The sequence below is a fragment of the Echiichthys vipera genome (assembly GCF_963691815.1).
Source record: "Echiichthys vipera genome assembly, chromosome: 3".
Taxonomy (NCBI): Eukaryota; Metazoa; Chordata; class Actinopteri; order Perciformes; family Trachinidae; genus Echiichthys; species Echiichthys vipera.
The window spans coordinates 3653549-3680628 of record NC_139828.1 but is presented as its reverse complement, the minus strand read 5'-3'; the positions used below and the strand labels follow the sequence as shown (position 1 = coordinate 3680628).

General features: G+C 47.1%; 1 protein-coding gene across 1 annotated transcript in view; it reads right to left on the bottom strand.

The window, feature by feature from the left end:
• Positions 1 to 784: 784 nt before the first annotated feature.
• The window catches only part of LOC310966580 (tensin-3-like), a gene marked incomplete at its 5' end in the record, with an annotated part of 57568 nt that continues 31272 nt past the window's right edge, over positions 785 to 27080 (bottom strand). Inside the window, 11 exons of the mRNA XM_083940345.1 lie at positions 785 to 3078; positions 4825 to 4854; positions 6713 to 6781; positions 7672 to 7840; positions 7948 to 8025; positions 8179 to 8256; positions 8933 to 9028; positions 9874 to 10005; positions 10160 to 10243; positions 11005 to 11465; positions 15041 to 15197. Coding sequence (XP_083796471.1) covers positions 2937 to 3078; positions 4825 to 4854; positions 6713 to 6781; positions 7672 to 7840; positions 7948 to 8025; positions 8179 to 8256; positions 8933 to 9028; positions 9874 to 10005; positions 10160 to 10243; positions 11005 to 11465; positions 15041 to 15197 — 1496 coding nt within the window. The 3' untranslated portion in view covers positions 785 to 2936. The remainder of the gene's footprint in view (positions 3079 to 4824; positions 4855 to 6712; positions 6782 to 7671; positions 7841 to 7947; positions 8026 to 8178; positions 8257 to 8932; positions 9029 to 9873; positions 10006 to 10159; positions 10244 to 11004; positions 11466 to 15040; positions 15198 to 27080) is intronic.

Here is a 27080-nt window from a genome sequence, read left to right as displayed (position 1 = left end):
CCAGTTGAGGTGGTTCAGGATCATCTGGTAAGGATGAACCCTGGGCGCCTTCCTAGGGAGGTGTTCCAGGCACGTCCAGCTGGGAGGAGGCCTCGGGGAAGACCCAGGACCAGGTGGAGAGATTAGATCTCCACACTGGCCTGGGAACGCCTCAGGATCCACCAGTTAGAGCTGGTTAATGTGGCCCCGGGAAAGGGAAGTTTGGGGTCCCCTGCTAGAGCTTCTGCCCCCGCGACCCGACCCCGGATAAGAGGCTGAAGATGAGAGATGAGAACCTGTTTACACCTGGTTTTAAGATCTATGGTACTCATAAACTAAGTTCAGCTTAGACGCATCGCCGTTCACACCTGTCTATTATGCAGTCCCAGCTGACCACGTGTTCAGATTTCGTTGCTGCCTCCGCTAGAGGGTCAAAGGACCCAGACTCACGCCAGTCCGCTGCTTGCAGAATCACACATCCCCCTTTTCTTGGGCAAAATGATGGACGGTCGTCTACCTCGGCTGAGTCATAGAGCGTTCATAGAGCACATTCTCACTAAAACAACTGTCACGTCTTACATGAATGACATATTTTCCCTGCTCTGTACGGGTTTGTGATACAAACGTGATACAAGTGGTTGAAGATGAGATAACCCTGGTAAAGCAGGCTGAGTAAGAGCCCCACTCACATGAATCCGCCCCTGTGCATTGTGGGTGCGTGGCTATATTTCCACTGGAAGTAAGTAAGAAAATCAGTGTTTGTTTTTGGGACGTTGGTGCACCAACACTTTAATAAGATGCCTCGGTAACTGTTCATTTACAAATCAGAAAGAAACAAGATGGCCGATGAATAGAGGAAGCAGTGAACGGAGAAAATACTGTGGTGGACTAAAACATTAGTCCCAGTGACTGTGTTAGAGCTCTGATTAGAGACAATCAAAGTGACGTTTTCATAGACGTATATTGGAGTTACTGTGAAAGGAACATATTGATATTAGTCATAAAACAGGTATACATGGGCAGCTAATGTAGCATCTCACTGGAGTATAAAACACTACGACAATATGCGACATCCTTGTATAAATTCTGAGGTTCGCTGCCTTCAAGTCCTAATGTACAGTACGTTAATATACAAAAATATATGACAAGTGTATTTAGGAAAAAGAAAGACTTTGACACATCTGTAAAAAGGGATAAATACTATAAACACGATAAATCCATCTTAAGTACAAGGCGACCGCATCACTGGCGTTGTCAAATGACGGTATAGTTGGTTTTGTTTAATATGTAAAAATGAGTTTTAACCTGATTTACACATTTTTACCAAAGGGAAAAGCTTTCAGAATTAAAGTCCTGTCTAAAAAAAACACGTGTTTATGTGCAGAATATGGGATATTCTGCAGGTTTAGTGAGAAGTACAGGGGTCCGTTACACGAAGCAGGTTCAACAAACTCTGAGTCGAACCCTGAACTCTGAGTCGATCTACTCTGAGATCGGAAACTCTGAGTTTTCTCGGTCCCAGAACAGCAGATTTGCGTTAGTTTGATCAACTCGGAGTAGTTTGACGTGGAGTTAAGCGCGTGCACCGCAAGTATAAGAAGACAGCATCGATGGAGCCCTGATTCGACGAGTCACCGTGGCAACGGGGAAGAGGAGGGCTACGCTACCACTGGAATTGGAAACTCTGAGTTTTCGTGTCCAGAACAGCAGATTTGCGTTCGTTTGATCAACTCAGAGTAGTTTGACCTGGAGTTAAGCGCGTGCACCGCAAGTATAAAAAGACAGCGTCGATGGAGCCCTGATTCGACGAGTCACCATGGCAACGGGGAAGAGGAGGGCTACGCTACAACTGGAATTGGAAATGTTAATGCGCTCATTCGGAGAGTTTGAGCAGGTTTAAAGTGTAACACCGCTGCAGCGGCAAAAGAGAGGGAGACGGTGTGGGAGAACATTGCTGCTCGTGGGGCGGTAGTAGCTTAGTCCATAGGTGACTTGGCTGGGAACCGGAGGCCCGCTGGTTCGAGTCCCTGTGTGGACCATGAATGGAGCGTGGACTGGTGGCTGGAGAGGTGACAGTTCATCTCCTGGGCACTGCTGAGGTGCTGTTGAGCAAGGCACCGAACCCCTAACTGCTCGGGGCGCCGGTCACTGGCAGCCCCCTCGCTCTAACATCTCTCCATTAGTTGCATGTATATAGGTCCTGTTTGTGCATGTGTGTGTGTATTTCGGGCCTGTGTGTGTGTAACATGAAAAAATAATAGAGTGAAAATTGAATTTCCCCATTCGCGGGACCAATAAAGGAATTCTTCTTCTTCTTCTTCTTCGGGTCAATGTCTAAGTTTAAATGTAGTCCTGTTGCAATCACAGTCATATCACAGGGGGAGCTTCTTGAGTGGGCGCCTGCAGTCCCGCGGGGGAGAAGCGCACTTGGCAGCAGCTTAAGATGAAACATAAAAGCATTGTTCAAACAGTTAAAACATCGGCACAATCTCATGACGACGCCTCATTTGGAGCATGTGTTACATTGTAAAGTAAATATTACCGTAAGTGGCTGTTTTATACGTCGTATGCACTAAACCTGCTTTGTGAAACGGACCCCGGAGCAGACAAAGTGAGAGTTTGTTACTGATCCTCTGGGAAAAGTGTCTTTTTTATACGAAATTTATTTTGAAGAAAATCCAAGGATGCATCTTAAAGTAGCTGCAGCCTCCCGCTGATGAGTTGTACTTTATACGCGGCAGTCTCGGCTCCCTCTGGGCGCGGCATCCTGCGGCGCGGTCAGTACGAAATACACCAGTTTATTCCGCAGGATGGAGCGACAGGACCAGGCGCTGGAGTGTGCGGGGTCATAGTTTTTTGGCTCTTAGGAGGAAACAGTTTGATGTTTTTTGTTGTTTTTTCGGTCCACGCTGAAGTTGGAAGTCGATCAGTTCTCTCTCCTCCGCCTCTTCCCGTCCTCACTTCTTATGTGACCCGATCATGACCTTGGAGACAAAGTTGACGATGGCGCTCGCCGGCTGCTCGGGGTCGTGTTCCGCGAACAGGTGGCAGATGTTTTCAGTCTCACTCTGAGATTTCCTGGCTACGAATCCAAAGACCCTGGAAGACAATAAGGGGCAGAGACGGACAGGAATATTAATACCAGAAGAGCTTCACTGTGTTTTACAAATTTCAAATTAAGAGCGCGGGCGGATCAAAGTTTAGGTGTCGTAACAAAACCCAAAATCTGTGTCCAACACTCGTGAAATGTCAGTGGCAAAGGTTGGCAGCTTCCTTTGTGACAGTAAAACCAACTCTCAGACCACCCTCCTTTGTCTCCATGCATGTTATTATTTTTTAGTTTAAGGCACCGACCACGAATGCAAACGTCTGCCCTGTTCCAGACTGTTGTTCCAGCTGATTTCCGGTCAGCTCTCTGTACTGTCTCTTATAAAAACAATCAAATCAATCAACAACAATCAGATTATGAGGTTTCGTGGAGGGCAGTGATTGAAAGTCATTCACGTATTGAATGTAGTGTTGCAATGAGAACGTGACGGCAAAGACGTGTATTTTAATTAACATGAAATCAAGCTGTTCGCAGATCCACGAGGAAAATAATTACAGCTAATTTGATATTTTAAAGATGGATTAGGATGGAGAATAACTTCGAGGCCACCGAAACTAAACCCAGTTTTTCTCCTGAGATCATTATGAACGCTTTGCCAACTTCCATGAAACCAAAATATGTTAATTTTTCTAGTTATATGTCCTCAAACCTCTCACCTCTCATCCAAGAGGCTTCATCAGTTCATGTACGCATCTGACCAGGCTGGGACTGGACCAGGACCAGGACCAGGACCAGGCTGGGACTGGACCAGGACCAGGACCAGGCTGGGACTGGACCAGGACCAAGACCAGGACCAGGCTGGGACTGGACCAACTAACTGGTGTGGAGATCCAGGTATTTAACCTTTCACAAGGCTGAGGTGAGCTGTGTCCCAGTCTGGTCCTGGTCCAGTCCCAGCCTTGTCCTGGTCCTGGTCCTGGTCCAGTCCCAGCCTGGTCCTGGTCCTGGTCCAGTCCCAGCCTGGTCCTGGTCCTGGTCCTGGTCCTGGTCCTGGTCCTGGTCAGATGCGTACATGAACTGATGAAGCCTCTTGGATGAGAGGTGAAACGTCTTCCTGGACAAACAACCAAGTCCAGTTGCTTTTGACTGAATTTGCTTTGAGGAGAACGACGACTTGGACACATGAGAACATTCACAGGCGTCTAGTTATATACTGAGGATTCTCATCGCGTCTGTTGGTTGTATTTTATTTCTTGTTCTCCCTGCGAACCCCTGAGAAGACTCCAGGCCGTGAATGATCAGCTGTTACCAGCGTGAACGGAGATTCATGCGAACGACTTCTTTAGTCGTTCATCATCTCATCTCATCTCATCTTCAGCCTCTTATCCGGGGTCGGGTCGTGGGGGCAGCAGCTTTAGCAGGGGACCCCAAACTTCCCTTTCCCGGGCCACATTAACCAGCTCTAACTGGGGGATCCTGAGGCGTTCCCAGGCCAGTGTGGAGATCTAATCTCTCCACCTGGTCCTGGGTCTTCCCCGAGGCCTCCTCCCAGCTGGACGTGCCTGGAACACCTCCCTAGGGAGGCGCCCAGGGTTCATCCTTACCAGATGATCCTGAACCACCTCAACTGGCTCCTTTCAACACAAAGGAGCAGCGGCTCTACTCCGAGTTCCTCACGGATGCTGAACTTCTCCCCCTCACCCTCTTTAGTAGTCGTCGATTCATAAAAAGGTAAAGATGATAACAGAGAGAAGAGGGCGATGAAAGAGACGCGACAGTAAAGGAAAGGGACTCACTTTGCGGTAGAAGCGCTGCCTCTCGTCCATCTGTTTGGGACAAAGTAACATAATAAATATACATTAATATCACATTAAATATAAATGACAGTATTTTCCCTTTGACACACGGTCATAGCAGGACTGGGACTTCTCAAATATTGATACTCACGTCAGTGTTAACGTATCACACAGCCTGTATAACACGTATCATTTCTCCTTAATAACACTTGTGTGGTATTTTACAAAAACAGTAGTGTGAAATACATTTATGTTACAGAAGGAACAACAGTGTGTTTCTCAGATTTTGCATGAAGGAAATATCTGCTTATTTAATATTTAATATATAATATAGTGTTTAAATCTGCGGTACTCTTATTGTAGTTTATATTTTGTATTTCTGATTGTATTGAACCGCTGCTACGATGACCTCATTTCCCCTCGGGGATAAATAAAGTTATCTATCTATCCATCCATCTATCCATCTATCCATCTACCCATCTATCCATCAATCCATCAATCTATCCATCCATCTATCCATCTATTCATCTATCCGTATATCCATCTATCCATCCATCTATCCATCCATCTATCCATCCATCTATCCATCCATCTATCTGTCTATCCGTCTGTCTATCTATCCATCCATCTATCTATCTATCCGTCTATCCATCTATCCATCTGTCTATCTATCCATCTATCTATCTATCCATCTGTCTATCTATCCATCTATCTATCTATCCATCTGTCTATCTATCCATCCATTCATCTATCCGTATATCCATCTATCCATCCATCTATCCATCCATCTATCTGTCTATCCGTCTAATCATCCATCCTTCTATCCATCCATCCATCCATCCATCCATCTATCCACCTATCCATCTATCCATCCATCCATCCATCCATCCATCTATCCACCTATCCATCTATCCATCCATCTATCCATCCATCTTTCCATCCATCCATCCATCTATCCATCCATCTTTCCATCCATCCATCCATCTATCCATCTATCCATCTATCCATTCATCCATCCGTCCATCTATCCATCAGTCCATCTGTCTATCCGTCTATCCATCTATATCTATCCATCCATCCATCCATCTATCCACCTATCCATCTATCCATCCATCCATCCATCCATCTATCCATCCATCTCTCCATCCATCCATCCATCCATCCATCTATCCATCTATCCATCTATCAATCTATCCATCCATCCATCCATCTACCTATCTATCTGTCTATCTATCTTTCTATCTATCCATCTATCCATCCATCTATCTATCCATCTATCTATCTATCCATCTATCTATCTATCCATCTACCCATCTCTCCATCTGTTTATGAGCCTTCAATGAGAAACAGATGCCTCCGGCTGCTCTCCAGAGTTGATTGGCTTAGATTTTTTTTTTTCATTAAATCCAAAGTTAGAGAGAAAGCCTCCTTGTTTTCTTTTCTTTCCGAACATTTGACAATAAACATCCTGAATCTTGAATCTTGACATTTCTGAGCGCTGACGACAAAACAGAGACACGAACAACGGGGACTGACACGAGGAGACGGACTGAGACTCAGAACGTTTTCTTTTTCTTCTTATCTTTGAGTCAAAGTGAGTTCTTGATACACTGATGTCAAGACCTGCATGCTTATGAGTGAATGAGTGACGAATCGTCCTTAAAGTGAACCACACGTCAATAATAATCTGATTTTACACATTATCCAGGTGTAGAAGTTACAGGAAAAATAGAAATGCATGGCAAAAATACCATATTGGCGGTAAAATCTATATATTTACATATTTTAACGTTAGTTCTCTCACTTTCAACTAATAATTTCTAGTTAAATACATATTTATACACACTTGTGTGCGTGGATAAGATGTTAAGAACCTTAAAATACTCACTTTCTGCCCTGTGGGTCCAGAGAGCAGAAGATGACTGTGTTGACGGCATAGTGTCTCCTGAAGAACAACCTGCAGGACCAAACACAGACAGTGTGTGTGTGAACGTGTCCATTTACATCTGTATCTGTGTGTTTGGACTGTATGAACACACACTTCACATCTGTATCTGTGTGTTTGGACTGTATGAACACACACTTCACATCTGTATCTGTGTGTTTAGACTGTATGAACACACACTTCACATCTGTATCTGTGTGTTTGGACTGTATGAACACACACTTCACATCTGTATCTGTGTGTTTGGACTGTGTGAACACTCACTTCACATCTGTATCTGTGTGTTTAGACTGTATGAACACTCACTTCACATCTGTATCTGTGTGTTTGGACTGTATGAACACACACTTCACATCTGTATCTGTGTGTTTGGACTGTATGAACACACACTTCACATCTGTACCTGTGTGTTTGGACTGTATGAATACACACTTCACATCTGTATCTGTGTGTTTAGACTGTGTGAACACACACTTCACATCTGTATCTGTGTCTTTGGACTGTATGAACACACACTTCACATCTGTATCTGTGTGTTTGGACCGTATGAACACTCACTTCACATCTGTATCTGTGTGTTTGGACTGTATGAACACACACTTCACATCTGTATCTGTGTGTTTGGACCGTATGAACACACACTTCACATCTGTATCTGTGTGTTTAGACTGTATGAACACACACTTCACATCTGTATCTGTGTGTTTGGACTGTATGAACACACACTTCACATCTGTATCTGTGTGTTTGGACTGTATGAACACACACTTCACATCTGTATCTGTGTGTTTGGACTGTATGAACACACACTTCACATCTGTATCTGTGTGTTTAGACTGTGTGAACACTCACTTCACATCTGTATCTGTGTGTGTTTGCACTGCACATGTCTGAACACTCACTTCCTCTGGTTGTCAGTGAGCGTGATTCCCTGCGCCGACACCTTGAAGTGGACGACGGTGGACGCCGGGGGAGGGTCCATGGAGAGCGTCTGCGTGGTCGCCTTCTGAACCGCCTGATGTCCCGTCAGAGACTCCAGCTCCACAGAGCCCAGGTACCACACGTTACACGCTGAACACACAGTAACACTTCATATAACACAAACGGTCAACCACGCAAATCAGGCACACGGCTTTGTGTACAGGTGTGTGTACAGGTGTGTGGCGTCTGTCCCGTACCTGCTCCCTGTTTGAGGAGCTCAGCCGCTGAGTTTGTCGCCGTCTGCGCAGACGTGTCACTCAGCTCCTCCACCGGGTCTGCAGGCAACAACACGTACAACGTTTACCGATAAAGAAACACACAAAAAGCATCCGTATGCACCGATCAGTCACATGCAAACGATGCATTTGTACCAGGCACACCACTTACACACACACACACACACACACACACACACGCATGCACCATACCTCTGTCGGGCAGGATGAGTTTACAGGGCAGAGCCAGAGGGGTGATGGAGTGCTGACACACCAGAGCTGTGAGACTTCCTGACAGCAAAACAAAAACATACACGATGAACATTTCTCATCCTCACCATCCAGACTGATGGAGCTGCACCTCATCTCACTGACCAGTAGAGGGCGGCACAGCAAACTTATCATTATCTTTGGACACTGTACTGTAAAACCTCAGTGGAGCCACCATGGTGGATTATTAATGGATTTGAGGAAGCAAACTGCTCACTGGACAACCGTCACTTCTTACATTAATGACATATTTCCCTGTTCTGTATGGGTCAGGGACGCATCAGGACGCATTAGCCCAGGGATGTGCACAGTAGTTTGATGGGCAATATTACACAATGTGATACAAACGTGACACGTGTGTGTTTTGTACGGCTCTGGGTGACCCCATCTCTGCAGGCCTGAACGATATGGGGATTTATGTTGATCTTTGTTTTATGGGCTTCTTATCTATGCAAACTTTTTCTTCCCCTTCAGGGGGGCAGCTCGGCAAAGAGGCTAAATAGGCGGTTGCTCATGCACATCTCTGCACTTAGCTTTTGCTCGGCAAGTGGTTCGATTCAGCGAGCGAGTGAGCACTTAGGCACTGCTCCCTTGTGATAAGATCTCCCAGGACACGTTCAAAATGGAGCTTAAACAGGGTCTAAGAATTAGATGTTTGATTGATTGATCTGAGACAATGAAGCTTCAGCGCTCTCACCAAAGTACGGCTCGTTGGGGCAGCCCTTCAGGCGAACTCCTTTCTGCGTGCACTCTATCAGGAAGTGTCTCACCAGCTCGTTGGACAGGTCTCCTGCTGCAGAAACACACACGGATATCAGGGTGTTTTAGTATAATTTGGTACATTTGCACACATGTTGTTACTGACTGGTAAATGGCACCTTTAGGAGATTTAAAGGTGACCAAAAAAATGTGTTTTCTCCCGTGAAATCCTCTTTATATCAGTGTAGAGAGAAGAAGAGGAAGAAGAAGAATTTCTTTATTTATCCCGCAATGGGGAAATTCAATTTTCACTCTATTATTATTATTCATGTTACACACACACAGGCCCGAAATACACACACATGCACACACAGGACCTATATACATGCAATTAATGGAGAGATGTCAGAAGATGCACTAAATCACATTGCATGACATAGAAAACACCACTGAAAAGATGAATTACTTCATCACTGGGCTGACTTATAATGATGAAGGAAGCTCAATGAAAATGTGAGATGCTTTCTTTTATTCATTCATTTCATTCATTCATCTTCAACCGCTTATCACGGGGTCAGGGTCACGGGGGGGGGGGGGGCTGGAGCCGCCCGGGCGTGAGGCGGGGTCCACCCTGAACAGGACGCCAGTCTATCACAGGACACATAGAGACGAACAGAGACAGACAACCATTCACACCTACGGGTGATTTAGAGTCATCAATGAACCCAACACCTGCACGTCTTTGGACTGTGGGAGGAAACCGGAGAACCCGGAGAAAACCCACGCAGACACGGGGGGAACATGCAAACTTCTTGTTAATTTGACAATTCATGAAAGGATGTTGTGTTTATAAAAATGAAACATAAGTCAGTACAGAAATCTCCACAAACACTTTTGGTTGCACGGATCCAAATCCACGTTTTGACACTTTCAGCCTACCTTTCTTACTCTGTTGTACCACAGACGGAGGGGGCGTGGCCACCTTCATAGCCAACCCGTACGCCCCGCGAAATGAATGGCTGTCTCTGACAATAAAGGAGCCCGGCTCTTTGTCCTTTAGCACTGCGATGGCTGCTCAGTGGGTCAACAGAGGGGAGGAAACACAGATAACCCACAGTCAGAATCAGCACGTTCATACTGTACAAGGAGCAAAAGCTTTGCACAAGGGGCGTTTTATCTGCTGGGACGTGTCCGTCGTAGGCTCCCGTCCAACGCCAATATTTACCTTGGTCTCTGGAAATGTCGGGCTTGTACCAGAACTTGGAGGTGTCCTGAACAAACTTCACAGTGTCCTGCTTACTGCCAAAGTCTGCGAGACACACATTAATGCTCCGTGTTAGGTTTTTAGACGGGCTTTGGTCCAAATATGACAAAAGGAGGGCGGAGAGGATAAAGTGAGGGAGACTGGTTCAAGGTCAGGGCACCCAAATGACAGAGAGACTCTCTACCGTGGCCCTGAAGTGCAAAGCACAACAGTAACATATAATAAAGATTGTATATGTGCACTATTTTTGCTATGTATTGCAACTACAGCAAGGTGTATTTCATGTTTTGTTTTGCGCTTCAGGGCCGCTGTATTCTTACAGAACCAGGTCGTGGGTACAAGCGTCTGAAATGTGTTTCCTCAGGAGGGGGGCTGGAGTCTCCCTTAGAGAGAGGGGGAGAAGTTCAGCATCCGTGAGGAACTCGGAGTATTTTCCTGCGTTTTAAATAGAAATTTGAAGTTTTGTTCCTCCTGTGCGGAGTGATTTTTTGTCTGTGGCTTTTTGCTCTGTCCCACGGTCTTGTCGTCAAGAAATTAAATTCAGTTTTGATCCGCGAACCTCCGCATGTGAGTCCTCATCCCTGCCTGGGCCTGACACTATGGAGGTTAACAAGGGAGCTGATAAAGAATAGGACTGATCTCATCAATGGACCTTAAGATCCTTCTTTTTTGTCCGACGTCTAGTTCCAGGTTTAAGAATGAGCTCAGAGATCATCAATGTTTGCTGTCATTTGGGTTAACTGACCATTTAGAAGAGGGAGGTGGAATAAAATATATGTATGAATGCCAGATGGGTGACAGGGTACCTGCTCCGGGCGATGGGGTCCCACTGAGACCTCTGAGGGGGTCGGGGGTCACAGAGGACGAGAAAGGGATGCTGATGCTGCTGCCGCTGTGAGGACTGGAAAACCCGCTTAGAGAGGGCGAGCGGGAGCCAAGTTCTCCCCCCTCACCCCCTCTCCTCTTCTCAGGCAGCAGCGGAGGGAGGCCCCCGTCTCCCCCGAGGTTCAAACTCCCGAGGCCCTCCATGGCCTCCAGCAGGCTGTGCTCCAGGCCGCCGTTCCCCAACAACAGCGAGGACAAGTCTATGCTGTCCGTCTCCTTGCGGACGACCACCCCCGGACCTCCACCCAGGCCCCTCAGAGCCCCCCGGGGAGAGCTGTGGGCATTAGGAGTGCTGAGGGAGAGAGGGGGTGAGGGCTGGGGAGGAAAAGGGGAGTTCAGGGAGTTTGGAGTCCGGTCGTGCCACACAGGAGGAGGAGTGGAGCTGCAGAACAGAAAGAGCCAAGTAATGAATAATTATCAACATTTCCAAATGCCCGAGGTTGATAAAGGCGTTTAAACTCTGCTGTGAAAGACACGAGAACTGGAAACGGGTGAACGTTAATCAACGTGAAGTGTGACTAAGATTAACGTGAAGCATGTTCGATGCTCTAAGGCCCTCCGTAACGTGCCCCGTGCTTTAGGGTCCTTGTCCCCCCCTCCAGGCCCGTTTGTGCTCACACTACCTGGGCCTCGGAGAATGCTTCTTGCTGCCTATACGTCATCACGCCGTAACACGTCACATGCATTGATGACGTCATGGCGATGCGTGGCTTTGTTTCCAGATCTTTCCGTAGACCTCAGAGATTTTGTGCGTCTTGTCGACTGTGATTGAATCTTTTCATCGACCAAATCTGCAGTAAACACTCCACCTCCGCATCACACCAACGTGAACCTTTCACCGCCATTGTTTGAAATGTCCGCGCATGGTCCCTCCTTCTTTTTTCTACGTCCCAACAGGCGCACAGGAAATGACCTCAGAACCGCCGTAGGCATCATGCTCGTACACGTGCGCACGCTCGTGCTCGTACACGTGCAAACGTGCTTTACTAAAGCCCACCTCTCCCAAACGGTCCGTGGACGGCAAGTGTGTCGCTCCTAGACGCGGTACAGTTGCACTCACACTGGTCAAAGGAACCAGACTTTACCTGTAAAACCTGTTTGGGCCCGGTACGGACGGACAGTGTGGGTGCGCCCTTGCTTTACTCTGTACGCTGTTCGATCACAGCAGAGCAGTAGCAGTGGATGCAATGCAAAACAGAGCTCATGCTGTTCCAGAGGACTTCTTTTTTCTTGCCATAAAGCTATTTCCTTTTGTGCTGCAAAGCATTTAAGAAGATTTCCTGCCCTAATCAAACCCACAAGGGCAAACTTGGCCCTCGAGTCAAGAAGCTCTTGAGTGAGTAGAAATGCGTCTTAATGCAGTTTATGTAAGAGTTGGTCTGTGTGTATTTATTCCTTTGATATAGTTAATTAAGAGTTTACTTTCATTGGTTTAATCACTGACTTTTCTTCTAAGAAGGCTGGAAAACGCAGACGCTTTAGTGTGATTCTGATCTGAGGATCATTTGTGATGTAAACGGCGTTTACTGCAGGTCACACAGTAAGTGCTGCACGATATGAGGAAAGTAACTAATTGCCATCATTTTTGAGTGATTTTGCAATTGAGATATGATTACTGATACAGAGGGAATGATCATTTTTACATCATTATTCTCATTTTGATTGTAAAATCTATCAGAATGATCACGGAGGCGGCTCTACAGTTGAAGGAAAACGTTTCTGAACCCTTGATATTACCTGGATTTCTACATCAAATGGGATCTGATCATCGAGGAAGTCACAACAACGGACGAACACAGCTGCTTAAACTAATACCACACAAACAATTATATGTTTGTGTAACTGGTTGGCCCTTCTTTGGCAGCATTTAAGGATCAAATTATGCAGAATTCAAGGTAAATCCAAAGGGTTCATAGCTTTTCCTTGCAACTGTATGTCAAACAATGGTTTTTCTGAAGTCTTGTAGGTCCAGCATCTCTTGGGGATCTTTTTGACACAGCGAATAAAGGGATTAGGAGCTAGCATTAAAGTGCATATTATGATTTTGATAATTGATTAATTAGATTAGACGTTTTTTGAGCAGGGACAAATACATTGTGTATCGTTTTATATAAAATAGTTGCCATGCACACAGGTTTCAAGTTGAGACTAATTTGCATCCCCTGTCCCTTATTAGGCCTTTACTAAAAGTTACACAAGCCAAGTTAAAGTATTGAGGTGGTTCAGGATCATCTAGTAAGGATGAACCCTGGGCGCCTCCCTAGGGAGGTGTTCCAGGCACGTCCAGCTGGGAGGAGGCCTCGGGGAAGACCCAGGACCAGGTGGAGAGATTAGATCTCCACACTGGCCTGGGAACGCCTCAGGATCCCCCAGTTAGAGCTGGTTAATGTGGCCCGGGAAAGGGAAGTTTGGGGTCCCCTGCTAAAGCTGCTGCCCCCGAGACCTGACCCCGGATAAGAGGCTGAAGATGAGATGAGATGGATGTTCAAATCCTTGAGCTTGCAAAGCTGTTGAACCCTGTAAATTCTGTTTCTTATGTTTCCTGAGGATGTGGCAGTGGGGCCATCGACTGTGCGGCCCTAGGTTAAACATAGTGTGCGTGGTTTACTTTGCACTGTGCTGTTGTTTTATCCAAGTCCTGTGTGATGGTGCATGCAGCTCAAAATTCCTATTTTCGTCACCGTGGCCGTAGTTTCTTCCTGTTACAGTGCAACGTGCAGTACAGTGTTGTGTAAACAGCAGAAAGGGAGCGGGCGTGTGTACCTGTCTGTGTGTGGGTGGGGGCGTGTGTACCTGTCTGTGTGCTGGAGCGGGCGTGTGTACCTGTCTGTGTGTGGGAGCGGGCGTGTGTACCTGTCTGTGTGTGGGAGCGGGCGTGTGTACCTGTCTGTGTGTGGGAGCGGGCGTGTGTACCTGTCTGTGTGTGGGAGCGGGCGTGTGTACCTGTCTGTGTGGGGGTGCGGGCGTGTGTACCTGTCTGTGTGTGGGAGCGGGCGTGTGTACCTGTCTGTGTGTGGGAGTGGGCGTGTGTACCTGTCTGTGTGTGGAAGCGGGCGTGTGTACCTGTCTGTGTGTGGGAGCGGGCGTGTGTACCTGTCTGTGTGTGGGAGCGGGCGTGTGTACCTGTCTGTGTGTGGGAGCGGGCGTGTGTACCTGTCTGTGTGTGGGAGAGGGCGTGTGTACCTGTCTGTGTGTGGGAGCGGGCGTGTGTACCTGTCTGTGTGTGGGAGCGGGCGTGTGCACCTGTCTGTGTGTGGGAGCGGGCGTGTGTACCTGTCTGTGTGTGGGAGCGGGCGTGTGTACCTGTCTGTGTGTGGGAGCGGGCGTGTGTACCTGTCTGTGTGTGGGAGCGGGCGTGTGTACCCGTCTGTGTGTGGGAGCGGGCGTGTGTACCTGTCTGTGTGTGGGAGCGGGCGTGTGTACCTGTCTGTGTGTGGGAGCGGGCTTGTGTACCTGTCTGTGTGTGGGAGCGGGGGTGTGTACCTGTCTGTGTGTGGGAGCGGGCGTGTGTACCTGTCTGTGTGTGGGAGCGGGCGTGTGTACCTGTCTGTGTGGGGGAGCGTGTGTACCTGTCTGTGTGTGGGAGCGGGCGTGTGTACCTGTCTGTGTGTGGGAGCGGGCGTGTGTACCTGTCTGTGTGTGGGAGGGGGCGTGTGTACCTGTCTGTGTGGGAGCGGGCGTGTGTACCTGTCTGTGTGTGGGAGCGGGCGTGTGTACCTGTCTGTGTGTGGCAGCGGGCGTGTGTACCTGTCTGTGTGTGGGAGCGGGCGTGTGTACCTGTCTGTGTGTGGGAGCGGGCGTGTGTACCTGTCTGTGTGTGGGAGCGGGCGTGTGTACCTCTCTGTGTGTGGGAGCTGGCGTGTGTACCTGTCTGTGTGTGGGAGCGGGCGTGTGCACCTGTCTGTGTGTGGCAGCGGGCGTGTGTACCTGTCTGTGTGCTGGAGCGGGCGTGTGTACCTGTCTGTGTGTGGCAGCGGGCTGTCTGAGGACATGGAGCACATGGAGCCAAAGATCCTCTGACACGAAGCAGGAGGGGCTGACACTTCTGATCTGAAGAGCTCTCCGTCTGTGGAGCCGCCGGCGTGCGTCATACTGTCCAGGAAACTCCGGGAATCTGTCAAAAAATAGACAAATTAGATCAAAGTTTATTTACGTCACAGCTTCTCAAATCTCAAATCCTCACAGGGCGCACTGTAGAAGTCCCAGGATGTGACTTTTGTTTGCTTTCGTTGGGACCCGACCTTCGTTACCGTAAGGTGCATCAGCAGAGAAGAGACTCACATGTCGTTCTTTCACCTTTAGTTATTCAGAGAATGAGTCCCTGCAGCCAGTAGAGTTTATTTGTCGATAAGAAAAATATAAAATACCATAAACTTTATCTTTTTCACTTTATTTTCCCACAGTTAAGATCCAATACGTGATTGCCACACCACTTAGTTGCACAGGGTTTACCTCAGTGTGTGCATTATAGGTGTAAATCAAAGGTTCTGCATGAAACAATATTATATTGATTGATTGCGAAGTCTGCCGCGATATAAGCGGACTTGATTCAATTCAAGTGCGACGATATGCGACCATATCTTCTGCAGATTCAACCTAATCAGTGACATGAAAAACATCTAAAATACAGATTTGACAGTTTCATAACTGAGCTTCCAGACATTTAACTGAGAAACAAACTGCTCCTTTTAATAAAAAACACTAAATATAAAGTGTAAATTCCAAAATAAAGGCATATCTTTAAGACACGTGTCAGGATTTTCACGTTGCATCGATGATATCCGGTCGTCGCTCATTGAGCTGATGCTCAGGACGGAACAACGGACGATCACAGCGTAACATTCAAGATATGTAACAACAGCACGCCGCTGGATGTTGGCGTATATTCAATTCAATTCAATTCAATTTTATTTAAAGTGCAAAATCATAACCAAAGTGATCTCAGGACACTTTACAGAGTAGGTAAAGACCACACTCTATGACTTATTTATGATTTACATAGACCCAACAATTCCCCCGTAGAGTACGGTGGAGACGACAACCTTCACTATAACAGACCTGGAACCTGTATATATGCAGGGTGTCCCAAAACATGTAAACACACTTGAGCAGCTGATAGCTACATTTGTTATATATATATATTTAATTTCATGGGGATACATTAAAAGTCTACGCTCAGAGACCTGCAGCAGTGGCTGAACTGAGAGCAGCCGCTGAACGTGAACGCGGGCAAACAAGGAGGAAATTGTTTCACGATGTGTTCGATTCCATTGCTCGGCGTCGTCGGCAGCGTCCGGACCACAACGGACGTCAGTTTGAGAACAGGCGGTGACAAAACGATAAAATGATGTTTGTTAATTCTATTACACTTTGAAAATTAAACGAATTTTAATAAACAGCTACTTAACAATTATTTAAAATGTAATATTTTCACATGTTTCGGGACACTCTGTATTTAATCTGTGTACTACAGAGCCAGGCCAGGTGTGTTCAACTACCTCCAGCCTGTACGCTACGCTAAGTCGCTGCTGCGGCTCCATATCGTTGAAGTAGAGACGTCAGAGTGGTGTCAAACTTCTTATCTCTCTTGCATCGTTATAATTTCTTCACTTACAACTTGCACTAGAATCACACAGTAAGGCCCAGATTGACAGCGTAGAATAGGAGCAGAAGTGTGTGTGTGTGTGTGTGTGTGTGCGCATGTGTGTGTGTGTGTGTGTGTGTGTGTGTGTGTAGGAGGGAGGGAGGGCGCTCCAAGCAGCCCGACATTCTGACAACACAGTGTGTCATTCAGCAGACCCGAGGGCAGGCCTCCTCAGGCCACAGACAGTCCTGTGAAGTACGATGAGTCACCGTGTAAAGAGTCAATCATTATAAAGGGCCCCTTGTTCGGACGACTCTCTACCTCCTCCCCCCTCCTCCCCCCTCCTCTCTTCCGCTCCCTCCCTCCATTCAAGCACCCTGAGGTGGAGGCATTCGGGCCGTGCTTTGTCAGAGATCATATTGGAGGAGCGGGCTGCATCATCTCGAGCGGGTTATATAACAGCACGTAATGAATTTCAGGAATGTTTGAGCAATGCACACACACACACACACACACACACACACACACACACACACACACACACACACACACACACACACAGTGAGTGTTCTTAGGTGCAGTAAAGTTGAGGGTTCTTTACTCGAGTATTTTCATTTTACGCCACTTCAAACGTCTACTCCACAACATCTCAGAGGGAAAATGGCTCTTTTTACTTAACTCACATATTTGTTAGAAACCTGTGACTCGTCACTGGAGACGTGGTCGTGAGACTTGGCGACTTGGACTGAAAGTGACTCAAACCACTGTTTTGAGAACTTGACAGAAAATAAAAGACTTGAGACTCAACTTGGACTTGGAAGTTAAAGACTTGTGACTCAAACTACTCGATCTACCGCTCAGTCTTGGTTCCTACCCTCACCTGTGGTCATGAAAGCCGGGTCAGGACCCAAAGAACCAGGTCCAGGTCCAAGCGGCCTAAATGTGTTTCCTCAGGAGGGGGGCTGGAGTCTCCCTTAGAGAGAGGGGGAGAAGTTCAGCATCCGTGAGGAACTCGGAGTAGAGCCGCTGCTCCTTTGTGTTGAAAGGAGCCAGTTGAGGTGGTTCAGGATCATCTGGTAAGGATGAACCCTGGGCGCCTCCCTAGGGAGGTGTTCCAGGCACGTCCAGCTGGGAGGAGGCCTCGGGGAAGACCCAGGACCAGGTGGAGAGATTAGATCTCCACACTGGCCTGGGAACGCCTCAGGATCCCCCAGTTAGCTGCAGATTTATTTACTTTAGTTTGAACCCCTTCAGTATAACGTTTATTTACTGTAGCGTCGGCCCTGTCAGTCTTTCTGGAACATGAAATTAAATATGTTTACAGCACATTAAGCTTTTGCTTCTTTCATAAACTGAGTAAAGGGTCTGGACGCTTCCTCCTCCGATGGCAGAGGGTTTAAGGTTAACGTGACTTTCCCACGGCTCAATGTTTCCCACACACACATTTCTATAGTGCCAGCGTTATGTGCGCTGTATCAGATGTCCACAAGTGTGACTCTACTGGCAGCTGCTGTGAACAGGACTCAAAGTTACTTTATCAATCAGCTACTGGGGGGCAGCATATATAGAGGTTTAATAGCAAATGTAGAACCTACGCACTTGTGTTTAACTTGTTATTTAATTTTTTCTACTTAAATTAAGAGGGAAATTGTAATTTTCTGTATGTTATTTTGGCTCTAACACACACTTCACACTCTTGATGATGATGTTAATACTTCCGTGCTTTTGACTGCAGTACTTTTACTTTATTAACATTGTTGCGTCGTAACTTTGACTTCAGTAAATGATCTGGTTGTTCCTGCACAGTTTATCCGTATTGGGCGATATTTCCTCAAAATATGTAACCAGTACCATTTCTTTGTGTTTAATTGTTTATTTTTTCATTTTAGGGATTTCTCAGAGTTAACTTTCTGTGCATGTGACGGTTGATTTGTCTTTTGATATTCACAGAAAGCCGTATTTACTTAAGGGCGCCCTCCCACTGTGCCTCCGTCCCGCGCCCCGTGCTTTAGGGTCCTTGTCCCCCCCCCTCCAGGCCCGTTTGTACTCACACTACCTGGGCCTCGGAGAATGCTTCTTGCTGCCTATACGTCATCACACCGTAACACGTCACACGCATTGATGACGTCATGGCGATGCGTGGCTTTGTTTCCAGATCTTTCCGTAGACCTCTGAGTTTTTGTGCGTCTTGTCGACTGTTTTTGAATCTTTTCATCGACCAAATCTGCAGTAAACACTCCACCTCCGCATCACACCAACGTGAACCTTTCACCGCCATTGTTTGAAATGTCCGCGCATGGTCCCTCCTTCTTTTTTCTACTTCCCAACAGGCGCACAGGAAATGACCTCAGAACCGCCGTAGGCCTCGTGCTCGTACACGTTCATGTGCAAATGTGCTTTACAAAAGCCCACCTCTCCCAAACGGGCCGCGGTACGGTTGCACTCACACTGGTCGAACGAACTAGACTTTATCCGTGGAGCCTGTTTGGGCACGGTACGGATGGACAGTGTGAGTGCGCCCTAAAACAACAGTAAGACGATCAACATCTTGCATTGAATCTGCATGTTTGAGGAAACAAGGAACACGTTAACACAAAATTTAGCACTAATTAATAGCATAGTCATAGGATGTGTACAGTCATCAGATCCACCGAACAGGCCGTCCACACTCATCTTGACCTTTTAGGGGTCAAAGGTCAAGAGAACGGAGCAGGTTGTGTTGTGGTCTACCCCTATCAGACCTGGAGCTCTCATCGCTGACACACACACAGCTCCAGCTCAGAGTACAAACAGCAAACAGAGATAACTCATAGATGTTAGTTGTTGTTGCTGCTCGCAGAAAACATTCCCACACTCCTCGTCAGTCTCTCTCTCTCTGGGGACGGTTTTGCAGAGAGCAGCCGCGGCTCATCTCCCCCTGCGTTCCCACGGCTGACTCTCCTCGCCGTGGTTTGTCACATCTGCTGCTCTCACAGCTCATCTCGGCTCATCCACTTAATTACAGAGCAACCCCGGCTGACCCCGCCCTGACCTCTGACCTCAGACCAGACTCTCCGCTGGTCGTTAGTACACCCTGTGGCACCTTTCACCCTCGGTATCCACGCTGCACGGTCTCCATAGCTACTCACTTTCAGCGAGACATGCACTAATGAAGAACCCCGCAGAGAGGGAACAGGGAGTGACAGCAGTAACTTTTTTCTTGATGTGCTTAATATAAAGAGAAAACAACCATAAAATGATCTGGACTCCCCGTCAAAATAAAAGCCTTCTCTCTCTTAAACTATACTTGTTAAAACAGCTAATTTACAGAACAACGTCAGGGGATTGGACCCTTAAACGTTATTAGGTACCAAATGAAACCACTTTCAACTCCCTCAAATGAAGCAGCTTGGTGGCTTTCAGCGTCTGGTACCAACGTACACGGCAAACCTTTAGCGTCTGTATAGTCAGGCTTATCAGATATAGTGCTGAGTTAAAGCTTGACGTCCGGTCGGTCTCTGTCACTCTCTACATCCTCACAGTTCAATTCAATTCAATTCAATTTTATTTACAGTGTCAGTTATCTCAGGACACTTTACAGAGTAGGTAAAGACCACACTCTATGACTTATTTATGATTTACACAGACCCAACAATTCCCCCGTAGAGTACGGTGGAGATGAAAACCTTCACTATAACAGACAGGAACGTCAGACAGACCCAGCTCTGTGGAGGACGCACATCTGTCTGCACCGGAGAGAGGAAGAGAAGGAGAGAGAGAGAGAGAAAAGATGGACAGATGGACAGAGAGAGACAAAGACAGAGAGACACTTCCAGAGATGCAAGCAACCAAAGCGTAACAGTAACTACAATAATATCTATAGTAATGTGAATATGACTCATATGTTATGGTGGTTAATGCAGCAGAATAGTAGAAACAAGCACAGCTAAGGTGACAGATTATGACAATAATAATAATTATGGTGGTAAACATGATCAATGATGAGTAGCGGCAACAGCAGCTACGATCACAGGTGTAAGGTGTCCTCCTCTGCTTCAGCTATCAGGGAACTGTTGCTGCATCTTATCGCCACCAAAAACGACTGTGAGTAGTTTTAGGAAATACAAACAACGTGAGACAGGCGTCTGTATGAGATCAGGCTCGACCACAGCCCAGAGAGAGCACCAAAGTCTGCATAGGTAGGAGGTTGGGGTGGATGGGTCAAACAAACATAGGACTGTCACCCAGGACACTGCTGTTCATGTCCAGCTGCAAACCATGAGTCCGTACGTACTTAACTAATGTCACATACGTGAGTAACGTTGCTTAACCCTAAAAAAATGATGCCAAAAGGGAATCAGGAGCGTTAAAAGCACCTTTCCTAGACGTTAGTGCGAGACAGGGTAATACAAAAGAGGTGTAGAACCATAAAAGTAATAACAGTACAATAATTACGAGGTTAATGGAGTGAAGCAAAAGGTTTAAAAGCTGTAATAAAAGTAATAGAGTGAAATAAAACACGGTGAGAGAACGAGATAATAATGTGACGAGTCGGGAGGGAGAACGTGCTGAATGTGCTGAATGTGTCTACGGCGCCAAGACTAAAAAAAAAAGTACCAAAAGCTGGCGTAGAATTGAATCTGTCTTTCAATATGTGAAAAATGTCCACTTAAAACCCTCCAGATCACCATGACGACCTCCGCCAGGACGACCTCCGTCACTTCCAGATGTTCTCTGATCTCACAACGCCACCGTTAAGGTTTGGTTGGGGCGAGGCATTAAAGCTTGGTGAGAGCTGGGGGAAGATAATTGTCGCGGGCTACAGTGATTGCTTCATTAGCGTTCGTCGCCATGGAGACAATAGCAAATACTCGGTTATGGTTGGGGAACAATCGTGGTCGTGGTTAGAAATAAGTGTCGGCAATCAGTTGGAAACTATGTAACGCTACTTTAACCTTTTCATTTTTCCGTGGATCTGTGTCGGAGGTCTTTGTCACGCCAACGTTAACACGCAGCGGGTTTTCTCTGACACGACTGACGCTGAGGGAGTTTCTGTGGGGAGACTTTTGTCACGATTAGGGTTCGATTTCAACGGATTTATAGCATAAATGTTCCAATTTGAGCCTTTTTTATTGAAGAAAAGCCTTTGTACGGATGCTAGTTTTTACAGAACATTAACACGGCGGCTGTGGCTTACTGGGAGAGTGGGTCGTCCTCCATTTGAGAGATCAGCAGTTCGATCCCCCGGTCCACATGTCGAAGTGTCCTTGAGCGAGACACTGAACCCTGAACTGCTCCCTGTAGTGCGCCTGGTGGTGTGAAAGGTTAGATATGATGGTATGAAGATGTCCACCACCATCAGGGTGAATGTCTGACTGACTTTGTAAAGAAAAGGACTCTGGAAGGTCTGAGCACCAGGGCTCGTGCTAGAGGAGACTGTGAGATCCCCATAGGTGCACTGCATTTGGGAAGAATGTGTCGTCTATAGTAGGGGGGGTTTCTGGAACAGTCTTCCCTCCACAATAAGGGAACGCCCACATATTCCTCTTTTACAGGTCGACTCAAAAAGTGGCTTAAGTCAAACCAAAAGTGCGACCACTGACTCGTCCACTGACTCGTCTGTGTCATATCGCACATGACGTCTTATTCCATTGTTGTATCCTGCGTGGGTCTGGTGTCCTCCTGAGTGTGTCATGTGTTGTGCGGTGTGTCTTGTCTCTTCTATTTGTATTTTATTTATTTATTTTGTAGTATTTGTATTTTTTCTACGGATGCAAATGAGCATCTTTGCTTTAATCCGGCACTTTTACAGTGATATGTTGTTATCGTTGTTCGTTAATGTGACTGTCCCTAACAAACAAAGGATTGATTGATTCATTGATTGAACAGGTGAACGTGAACGCACCCTGAGTAGTCAGAAGACTAGCAAAGCGCTGTACAAGACCATTTACCAACATTTGTTTCTGGATTCATTCGTTCAATGCAAAAAAAGTGGTTTGAACTAATTCAGCTACCAGCAACAGCTTCTTTCATTTGTACACGTCTGACTTCAAGCACCCTTAGTGTGTGTTAAGTGTATTTAGTAAGAGAAGAGACACAAAAATGAATGCAAACTTAAAACAAAATCTACTTTCTGAGCATTTCGAGTGCACGTCCCCTTTCCCCAACAGTGTTTTTCTGTCCATTGTTTCCTCCTCACTCGCGCAGCTCCGGGCGAGCACAAAGCCTCTTCAGTTCAGGTCGGACCGTGCAAAACCAATTCCCGATGGCACAGACCCACGTGGGCACGACTGCCAACCTCCACCAGCCAACAGCCCCTCACACACACACAGACACACACACACACACATACACACACACACACACAGATACACAGACGTTCCCTGCTCACATAAAGTAAGGGTTATATGGCTCAGAGTGAAAACTGTGTGCATACCTTCATGCTCTGTACAGAGATAATCCCATTACTCAATAAAGCCACAGTGAGGTGATCTGGAGCTAATGTTTCCCACCTCAGATCGACTGCCGCTGGTGCGTAAGCAGAAAAGTGTGTAGAAGATGAAGAAGTGCAGATAGATTGATAAACATACAGCCGTCACATGTTCGGTGCAGCTAAAGAGCCTCCTGTGTTGTGCTGTTGTGACAAAGACACACTTTGTCCCCCGTCTTTACTTCTTCCAAACTCACTCACTCATCCAAACATCTACTCGCAGAGCGGCGTCGTATCAGACAGAAGGGTGAGCCTACACACATGCATAAACACCGTGCTGCATGTGGAGTTATGCAGGATAACAGTGGGTTACGCAGACTCCCCGCTGACCACAGGAATGCGAGTGCAGGCGCTGCGTATGCACACACACACACACACACACACACGTAGGCTGACAGGTCTGAGGGTCTGTTACAGCTGCTCACAGCGATCACAGGCTGCAGCTTCTCAGGGGGATGAAGGGAAAGGGAGTGAAAGAGCAACTCTGAGAGGAAACAGGAACGTGAGGAGGAGGAAGACACCTGCTGTGACCCTGAGGTCCACTGAGAGTCCTCATGATTCAATAAAAAGGATTCAGGGGTGAAATAGAACTCTTACTGCGGAGATCGAGATCAAGATCAGACGTGAAGAACTGACCGGTTTCTAAAACTGGAGAAATAATATTTGAATATCAGACGCGAACGAAAACATTTCCAGAATCAACTCAAGAAAACACACACAGCCACGCTGACACACAGACACACACACACACACACCTACACAAACACCAGCTGTCACTACAGAGACATGGCCGGGCAGCGAGACCTGAGGTACAGCGGAGGCTAGAGGAAGCTACCTTTGGGGGGCCAACCACACCGGGAGAGGTCCCAGTCCAAGGTCACAGGGAGCACCGCCACAGAGACCCCCCCAACCTGGGCAGACAGGAGCCTCCGCACCAAGGTGCAGAGCCCTCTAGTCGCCCGGGCCGGAGCTGTCCACGGGACAGCACCCCCCAGACCAGAGACAACTCCCAATCTGGCAGGCCCCCTTCAGCTGCTAAATGCTCCACTATGATCCTGTGAATGTTCTCATTCGTCCAGGTCATCGTTATCCTCCTCCACCGGGACCGGACCAGTCCCAGCCTGGTCAGATGCGTACATGAACTGATGAAGCCTCTTGGATGAGAGGTGAAACGTCTTCCTGACAAACAACCGCTCCACTATGACCACCAGCTAGTCTCACTTAGCTGTTTCTGTCTGCTATATATCTGATCCTTTGATTACAAAATACTAATGAGTTGAACTTTAAGACTTATTGAGTGATTCCTGCAGCTCTCTCCTTGGTTTCACTTGGCGCCGCGTCAGAATGCGATCGGTTGTGTCCTGCTGAGCCTCCCTCCTTCAGTTAAAATCAATCAGCCTCAGACCCCGCTGTGTCTTTCCTCCTCCTCCTATTCAGAACCGGAGCATTTTTGTCTGTAGAGGAGGACAAACCAGTAGGCGGTCGTCTGTAAATCAGATTCCCCTGCTCGCTGTGGGTGTGCGGGCGGACAGCTTTATCGACGCAGTGAAGTGGCAGAAGAGAGGCTAAAATTACGGGACAGCCGAGGAGGGAGTGAAGAGTAACAGCATTACAAACAAGCGAAACAGGGTGAAATGTAACGGCAGGCGAGGCGGCGGTTAAAGAAAAGGTTACAGGAGACGATTCTGTCATCACGGCGGTCTGAAGTATTCTGACAATGAGTCCAGGACTTTATAAACTCAGATATGACGTTTTTTCCTCAAGCTCAAAATCAGGATCAGAGTTTGAAGGAAGTCTGAAGTGCAAAATGTCCCAGATATCCGATCATGTTATGAAGCTGAAGTGAAATTCCTCAGACTTCACCCATCTGGGGAAGAGATCATGGATCCTAAGTAGTTCTCCCGGTGGGTCCATGCATGTCGGTGGTTAATACATGCAGGAATAACGTCAGTCTCAAACTCCATGTATCATATTTTTGACCACAAACTTTGGTTTTGTTGTCATGAGCATCAAATTCCGCCCTCTTCAGATGAAACTGGCAAAATGTGGATGAAGAGTGAAAGGTTTTAGATGCTCAGGTCACAAATGTCTGCGGAAATACCATCTGCATGTGACCTCAGTGCTTGAGTTTTAATCAAACCAACCCTAAACCAAATCAGTGTTTAATCATACCTTATTTCAGTCTAAGATGACACTTAGGGTGCACGCACACTGTCCTTCCGCACCGCGCCTCGGGCTTTAGGGTACTTATCCCCCCTCCCTCTCCCCCCGCGCCCCAGACTCGTTTGTACTCACACTACCTGGGCCTCGCGCAAATGCTTCTTGCTGCCTATACGTCATCACGCCCCAACACGTCACACGCATTGATGACGTCATGGCGATGTGTGGCTTTGTTTCCAGATCTTTCCGTAGACCTCTGAGTTTTTGTGCGTCTTGTCGACTGTTTTTGAATCTTTTCATCGACCAAATCTGCAGTAAACACTCCACCTCCGCATCACACCAACGTGAACCTTTCGCCGCCATTGTTTTAAATGTCCGTGCATGGTCCCTCCTTCTTTTTTCTATGTCCCAACAGGCGCACAGGAAATTACCTCAGAACCGCCGTAGGCATCGTGCGCGCGCTCGTGCTCGTACTCATACATGTGGAAACACGCTCTACAAAAGCCCACCTCTCTCAGACGGGCTGTGGACGGCAGTTATGCGCGGAGCGGTTGCACTCACACTGGTCAAACGCACTAGGCTTTAGCTGAAAAACCGGTTCTGGCACGGTGCGGAAGGACAGTGTGAGTGCGCTCTTAGGATCATTGGTCTTACAGTAAAAGAAAGATATCTTAGGATAGAAATGTAGCTATTGCAGAACGGTCCATCATCACTCAAGTAAGGAATCCTACGGCATAAACCCCGTCCTAAAAAACTGGCAAAACTGGCAGCTGCACTGTCATGAGGTCTTTATGGCAATGGCTGTGAAGATGGGGGACAGCATGGACTGTAAAATGATGCTTTCAATTCCCCCGACCATGTATTAATGGGTATATATCAATTACCACTCCTAAGCTGACTCGTCAGATGAACCGTCTGAGGAGGTGTCACTGGAAACTGTTTGGAAAAGGGCGGATCGTTTGAAAACATACCTAACAGGTGATTGGATGGACCATCCATCAATCAAACTCTCTTCAGAAGAAGAGAGAAAACCTCTGTACCGTTCTTTGCTCTTCTCTCAATGATGAAAACTCTCCAGTTCTTATAAAACTGATGCTATTGTAGCATCTAAGCTAACCTCTTTCGGAGTCGCCTCTTGTGTCGTCATCATGGCATGACAGGAGGATTCACAGTTATGATTCGGATTTCTTAAATTCAGATAAGATAGTGACCAATCAGAGCTTCGTCAGCAGGATAAAGAAGTTCGATGTCAGCTAACTACATCCAGACAGAGATAGCAACCGGAAAATGGCAACAACCACGGTTGAAATTAAAGTGGTTGCACGGGTTTTTGTAGGACAACAAAAATGATAACTCCTAAACAGACATACGTCATTAAAACTCATGAATAGTCCTTGAAAAATTGTAACTTCCCCGACAGCTCTGCAGCTTCTGTGTCCACTGAAATGGTCGTCACTTGCTGCTGATGGGTTAAATGAAAGCCAACGGGCCTCACCTCCGAACAAGAAGCCAACTCACATGAGCACAAAGTCAGGCTGAAAGAAAGCACACGTCCCACGCTCTGCACATAGATCCCGTACCCTCTGTAGCTTCACGTGTCTTGCCGTGTTTTTGTATACTGGAGTCGAGACCAGACACCATTACATCATTGCATGGACCGTGATGCTCTGGTACATGTCAGACCACTTGTTGATTAACGCTCTGAGGAATGAAATGTTTCTTTTTTTTTCCACTTTGGTCTCTGCGTCCTTAACCGGCCATCTATCCACTGCGTCGTTGACATA